This window comes from Hibiscus syriacus, unplaced genomic scaffold (genome assembly GCF_006381635.1).
Source record: "Hibiscus syriacus cultivar Baekdansim isolate YM2019G1 unplaced genomic scaffold, ASM638163v2 tig00110890_pilon, whole genome shotgun sequence".
Classification (NCBI taxonomy): domain Eukaryota; kingdom Viridiplantae; phylum Streptophyta; class Magnoliopsida; order Malvales; family Malvaceae; genus Hibiscus; species Hibiscus syriacus.
Genome location: NW_024062900.1, coordinates 5,421 through 12,426, shown reverse-complemented (window position 1 = coordinate 12,426; position 7,006 = coordinate 5,421). Strand labels below are relative to the sequence as shown.

Sequence of the window (7,006 nt, the reverse complement as noted above, 5' to 3'; positions counted from 1 at the left end):
TTTAATGGCCAGACACAATTTTAACTGTCTCAATATCATGCGTAACAAGAAATAGAAGGAAAACTTTCTAAAGTATATTTCAAATTGACAAAAGAATATTACAATTGTGCTGCATTTAATGTACAGAATGAAGTCGCATGATTTTGAGACTAGATTAGTGGTTGAGTGTGTTGAGAATATCGACTCTGAATTTGATCATGCGCCTAAACAGACCCTCAACCCCTTCTTCAAAGTCTTGTATACAAGTCTGATAATTTTAGCTCATTCTGAACTTTCTCAATTTTTGTCACGTCAGATTTTCTTGTTGCAAAGGATAGCAATGAAGTGTCAGCGACTTCCATTTCGTTCATCTGCTTATTGTAGCACATTAAGAGAGACTTCCTGCACCTCCCTCAATAGGCTAACTATGGAACCCGTCTTGATCAAAACAGCGTTTTGCTTATTGTCCTTATGTTTCAAATTCTTTAGGGCCTTCAAGATTTCCTTTTTAGCTGCCTTCTTGGAGGTCAAGTGTTTTCTTGCTTATTGTCCTTATGTTTCAAATTCTTTAGGGCCTTCAAGATTTCCTTTTTAGCTGCCTTCTTGGAGGTCAAGTGTTTTCTGACCTCATTAGCAAAGCATTTTGTAGCACCTCTCTTTCGACACAAGACAGATTGAAGTTCTATTGTGCATTCCTTTACTTGCAACAAGGCATCCTTGGCTGGTGCGCATACATCTAAAAGCCTGAGAGATACTCTCAACAGCTCATCAACACATTCCCTCTGCTGATCTTGGGATAAGATTTGTTGAGTGAAGAGCAGTTGAAGCAGTTTCTCAATGCAATCATGCAAATCTTGAAGTCTACCGAATTTGTACTTTAACGACGACGACGTAGATGCGGACTCAGACTATGCCAACCTACTCAAATGCTCATTAACCTCTGAAGTTAAAGGGTGTGATCGAGAGGGAAAGCTATTAGAACGAGTGTGGTAACTGGCTTGGATGTTTGAAGGAACGGTAGCCATTATCTCTTCCGAAAAGAAAACTCGGAAATTGTTATCTCGATTAGATCTTGAAATTTGCCTTCTTCCCTTCATTTACTCAATGTATATATCCTATGAAGGAGGAGACATGAAGAATATCACCCTTTCAAGTTGAGTCGTGTGGTAATATGGACTTCACACTTACCTCAACAACTATCTCAGCATGGTTCAAGCAATGTCTCCCTCCTAACAAGCTCTGCAACTCATTACATGAAACTAATTTATGCGGCTAATATTGTTTAATCATTTTCATTTGCATGTACATGAACATGTGCATGCATTTAACATGGACGAGTTTATTAAGTTTTTTCATTATGTTCTGAATTTATTGTCCTGCAGGAGCCAGACAAGATCTGCGAGCACAACTTCTACATGTCTTGTCAACATATTTTGCCAAATTTTGGGATTAAATAGTAATTAGGTCCCTATTAATTTCGAAGTTAGACAACTTAACCCCTCTCATTATCTAATCCTGATTCCGTCCCTGCTCCAAATACACGGAGAATATCCACATTGGACGTCATATATCTATCCAAGTATGTTAAAATATAAATCCCATGTGTTTCTTTGCGCACGTTTATTACCAACCAAGTTGCAGGTACACGAGAGCATTGACAATTTGACATTGTTTCAACTAAATAAAAAAAAGGAAAATTGAATCATTTACACGCGTGTTTATGCATATAGTTTTAAACAACAAAACAAGGTGTAGGACAAGATCCACTTTCGCATCCTTTGCTCCATTTCCCCCTAACAAAACAGAAGAAAATATCGTGATTGACAGACTATGAAACAATCATATTCTATTTGCTTACAGCGTGTGAAATTGTATCTACCATGTGATACTCAAAGCGTTTCAATATCTTCATTGGGACAGCAGGAATCTGGACAGCTCATGTATCCATTGAAAAATCCCAGAAATCTTGAATCCTTGTTTAGCAAATGTGATAATGGAGGCTCTATATAAGTTAAAATGGGGTAGCATTCACTAACTGTTAATATGTAGTGTTAGTAGTAATGTGAATGTTAGAAGTTAAAAAAAGAATAGCTTAAGATGCATCGATAACCATTCTTGAAAGCTAAGAAATAGAGAGAACATGTGGAATTAAGACTGTATAATTTTTTTTTGTTCTAAAAGTTGTGTACATGTACATTATACTTTTATGTACAATTAGAATGCATAAGATCTCAACAGCTGAGGATGTTTAGAACAGTGACTCTAGCTTTGATCAACCTCCTGAAGAAACTTTCAAGACCATGATCGAGATCTTGGATGCACATCTCTGAGTTTTGGAGCTCATTTTGCGCATTCTCAACATGCTTCATATTTCCAGATTTAATAAAGGAACACAATGTAGCTTCAGCCTTCACAATTTCATTTGCCTGTTGCTCTTTTTCCTCGCACATGACTCTTTTCTGGTGCATGAACTTTGAAACTAGTGACCATCGGCTCAATTTCGATTCAGTCCCTGGCCCTGAAATAAAGGACAACAAGGACTCTAGCACGCTAACAGTTACTGCTTCTACTTGTTTTAAGGTGTTAATCACGGCTCCTCTCTCACCATCTTTGCTGAAGGAAGAGCTGCTAAGTTTATTCTCCATATGCTTCAAGTTCTTCAAGGCTTTGCAGATTGCCTTTCTCACTGCCTTCCTAGAGGTTAAGTATTTCCTAACCTCATTAACAAACCCTTCGACACTCCATCTTCGGCGCAAAATTGATTGAAGTTCTTGTGTGCATTCCTTTGTTTGCGACAAGGCATCTTTAGCGGTTCTGCATACATCCAGGAGAACGAGAGATCCATCCAAAAGTTGTTCGACCAATTTCCTTTGCTGCTCTTGAGCTAGAGCTTGTTGAGCAAGGGACAATTGAAGCAACATATCAACAGAGTCATACAAATCTTGAAGACAGTTGAGTTGATGTCCTATCGATGACGATGTGGAGGCCGACTGAGACGCCCTCAGTCGGTTCAGATTTTCATCAATTTGTGAAGTGATGGGGTGCTGCCTTGAAGGCAAGCTGTTAGAACGAGCATGGAAAGAAGGCTGGACATTCAAATGAGAGGAAGCCATTTCTTTTCTGTTCTTTTTTTTAGAGAAGAAAGGCCTTTCAATTGTGTTGCAACTCAGTCTAGTTTGCTGTCTTCTCATTACCATCCGCTGAACATATATATATCACAGGCAGGCTGTGGGGAGACAGGAGGAATCTCGTTTGTGCTGCAAAAGGGAGGCAAGATCTGCATGCATGACTTGTATAATATAATGTTTAGCAGGAAAGCGTGTACTTTGCTGCATTTTGTTTTTAAAAGATGGGAAGAAGATGCCATCTTTCTTGAAGATTCAATTGTCCCCTAAATGAAAAACAGCTCAAACAATTGTCTGTAAGGCAAGCTGTTAGAACGAGCATGGAAAGAAGGTTGGACATTCAAAGGAGAGGTAGCCATTTGCTTTGTTTTAGAGAAGAAAGAAGGCCTTTCAATTGTTATTAAACTCACTCTAGCTATTTGCTGTCTTTCCTTTACCATCTGCTTAACATATATATATATATATATATATCGCAGGTTGAGGAGAGACAGGAGGAATTTCATCCTGTTTAAATATCAATTACAAGTAACGTGGACTTGATTTAGATCTACTCGATTATTGCGAAAATGTTCGTGTTTGGTCTGCTCTCCACCATCAAAACAACTCATTCCCCTTATCTTAAATAACAAAAATCTTTTGTTAATACACTATGATACATTTGAATAATTCACTCTTAGAAAGAGAAGTTGTTTCTGTATAGCATAATCATTTACAAGATTCAGAGCCAACTGAATTATAATCCACAAACAATTGACTGTTGATCTGCATGCTCTTGATTCAAATGAGTATCCGACGATTTTCCTTGGCAAGTCCAGAGCCATGAACAACGAAGACTTGGGATTGAGAAGAGAATTTATTCACGTGTTTTGGCAAGTTATGATCCTAAAGAGGGATTTTTAGGATTCCACTTACACAACGCGGACACAGGGGTGCATGGTTGTCGTCAGCTCGTATCGTAAGGTGTTAGATTAAGTCCCACAATGAACTCAACCCTCATGTTTAGTTGTCACCGTTGAGTTTGGAACCCTGAGCATATTGTCAATGATAAGCCGGAGGAAGGTGAAGATGACGTCAAGTCATCATGCCCCCTATGCCCAAAGTCAGGATATCAATTTAAGGGGACAGTGAACCCAAAACAAAGCATAACTTTGTCCTTGAACCTACATCTAAGTGGATTAGCAATGTGAGTGACAGTGTCACATCCCTATTAAGTAGAGGCAGAATTCACTAAAGTCTAGATCACAAGACTCATTCTGTTAGGCCTCATGGAGTGGGGCTCTAAGAAAGTAAAGTAAGACTCTATGATACATAAAGATGGGGTGTAGATGATGACGTTACACACCGTATAAAGGCGGTATGGTTAAAGTGGAGGGCTGCTACTGGATCAGAATGTTGGACAATCAAGAAGGATCACGTAAGGAGGATGGAGGCCGCAAAAATGAGAATGCTTCGATGGACATGTGGTAAGACTCTGTGGGATATGACACCAAACTCTGCTATTAGGATGCCCTTGGGGGTGGTTCCTGTATCCGAAAAATTGAGGGAGGGAAGATTACAGTGGTTTGGACATGTCCTTAGGCGTCAACCGTTGAATACGGTCAGGAGGGTAGAGTCGCTTACAGTTGACGGTGCTAGAAGGAGAGGACGACCAAGGCGGAAGTGAGAAGACTGCTTGAGATCTGATTTGATGGATTTAGCCCTTACCGAGGACATGACCTCTGATAGGAAAGTATGGAGACTTAAGACCAGAGCAGCTGAGTAGTGTGGGTCACAGCCATAGGGTGTAATATCTCTGTCTTCTTTTTAATGCCTTCATAGTAATTTTCAGTACTTCTACTTTTTATACGTTTCTGTCATTGGAATTTATGAAGGCTTAGAACTAGGGTCACGAAGTACTGTTGCGTTAGCTTAGCATTTAACCATTTGACTTTATTCCTTATCTTAGCTTGTTATCGTTGATTTTTGTGTATACCTCTCTTCATGTTTCCTCTCTTTATATTTAGTCGGACCTTACGTTTTTTGTCTATATGCAGATATTTTTACACAGGGATTTATTTATTTATTTATACATGCATTGCATTTTATCTTTACTTTTAATTTTCTGACTGCCAGAGGTCTTTCACGAAAACTATTCTCAACCTGACGTTGGGAGCAGCCTACTATCCTACCTCCCCTTACCCCATTGTATATGGCCCATAGGGTTTTGTTATTGTTGTTTGTGTTAAATGTAGAGTCGCTATTATTATTCCGACACTAAAAGATTGTGTAAATGCAACGTCAGTCCATAAATTTAGTCCGAATAAATCTCTCGAATTTATCAAGGGTCTTATCCTTTGAAGAAAAACCCTTACAGAGATGATCTTAACATGCAGAAGAGTTTGTATCTTATACCGCCGGAGGTAGCAGCCTTGATACCATGGTGGTGTTTTGGAAATGAATAATCCTGGTTGCCACTGAGTGGGCTTTAAAGAAGCTTTGAGGCCATGGCGCTCGAGTACGCTGTTAGTTGCCGAGTAAAATGGCGCTCGAGTCTTGTCTCACCTAGCGGACGGTGTTGGCTCAAGCAATTTGTTTATCTTCATAAAAAAAAAGGCACTAAACACATCCGGAGTTCATTTTTCAACACAAATGTAATTTAATGGTAAATATACACGGCCTCTTAAGAAATATCTATCTGCATTGAAAATCAGGCTGCATGCTACAACGTCGTGATGACCCTGCACCTACAGGCTTGGTTTTTCTGGAACCCTAAACCGTAACATAAGCACACATCCGGCGTCTTCGATCGGAACAACCGATAGGCGACTCGTTGCTGCTGCGATTGGTTTAAGTCGGAAGATGAAAATCGAGACTGCTGGCAGCTGGGAAACGGAAGCCCGATAGAGAGTTCAAGATTGATGTGTGGGAAAACTTCTTCACTACTTAATCCGCTGCTGCCGTTTGAATCTTCGGACGAGTCTGCTCCGTTGTCTATGTTGTCAGGCACTTGCATCAGTGGCACCACCGTCTCTTTCGTTTCTAATAGGAATCTATTGGCGTTGATCTTATTATTGTTTCTGCAATTGCCGCTGTTGTTCGTGGTGGAAACCGAATCGACGGAACGGTGCGTTTTAGGATCGATCCCTCGGCTATACAGCTTTCTTTTGATATGAGTGTTCCAGTAGTTCTTGATCTCGTTATCCGTTCTCCCCGGCAATCTTGCAGCAATCATAGACCATCTGAAACCAAAAAAAAAAGGCTACCCAGATGATATTTTAATGTTATTTACTCGTATCGATTAAAAAAACAAGAAAAGAACATACTTGTTACCAAGTAAGCTGTGAAGATTAATGATGAGTTCATCTTCTTCTTCAGTGAAGTTTCCTCTCTTGAGATCAGGCCTCAAGTAGTTTATCCATCTAAGCCTACAACTCTTCCCACATCGAAGCAAGCCTGGAAAAAATCAACACAAAACAATCAGAAAAACAAGTCCAAAACGCTCCACTGCAATTCAACTTCTCATAGAAAACTAGCAGACCAGCAGCTTTGGGGAGAGATCTCCAACAGCCTTCGCCATGGAGTTTGATATAGCTAATGAGACGCTCATCCTCTTCGCTTGTCCATGCACCTTTGTTGGTGTGTTCTTTCTCACAACAAGGAGATCTACCCATGAGGAATCTATTTGTTCTTTCGGTGTTTTTTTATGGAGATAATGAAGAAAGGAAGTGGTGGGGGAATATAAACAGAACAGATGGGCGCCTGTGATTGAATCAGGGCCCCTTTCTTGTGATATTTTTTGTGGTAAGCAAAGGTTTTTTGACCGAGTTGGTGAGGAGTTGGTAGGTAGTTCTACTTTTCATTTTACTTTTTTTGCCATCTGGTCCTTCTTCTCTTCTCTTCTCTTCTTCTTCTTCTTCTTCTTC

The 7,006-nt window shown here is 39.8% G+C and overlaps 3 protein-coding genes across 3 annotated transcripts; all 3 read right to left on the bottom strand.

Moving 5' to 3' along the window:
- Window positions 1-506: 506 nt before the first annotated feature.
- On the bottom strand, window positions 507-1,546 carry LOC120144898. The gene is made up of 3 exons (XM_039158859.1): window positions 1,477-1,546; window positions 1,168-1,238; window positions 507-887 (listed from the first exon to the last, which is right to left on the bottom strand). Exons 1-3 carry the CDS (start codon window positions 1,544-1,546, stop codon window positions 507-509), a joined length of 522 nt encoding a protein of 173 aa, XP_039014790.1.
- A 664-nt stretch (window positions 1,547-2,210) lies between these two features.
- Window positions 2,211-3,092, bottom strand: LOC120144897. The gene has a single exon (XM_039158858.1). The coding sequence runs from the start codon at window positions 3,090-3,092 to the stop codon at window positions 2,211-2,213; it is 882 nt and encodes a 293-aa protein (XP_039014789.1).
- Window positions 3,093-5,749: 2,657 nt separating this feature from the next.
- On the bottom strand, window positions 5,750-6,784 carry LOC120144475 (myb-related protein 308-like). Its single transcript, XM_039158514.1, has 3 exons — window positions 6,622-6,784; window positions 6,407-6,536; window positions 5,750-6,322 (listed from the first exon to the last, which is right to left on the bottom strand). The coding sequence occupies exons 1-3, from the start codon at window positions 6,752-6,754 to the stop codon at window positions 5,803-5,805; spliced, it is 783 nt and encodes a 260-aa protein (XP_039014445.1). The 5' UTR covers window positions 6,755-6,784; the 3' UTR covers window positions 5,750-5,802.
- Window positions 6,785-7,006: the final 222 nt, after the last annotated feature.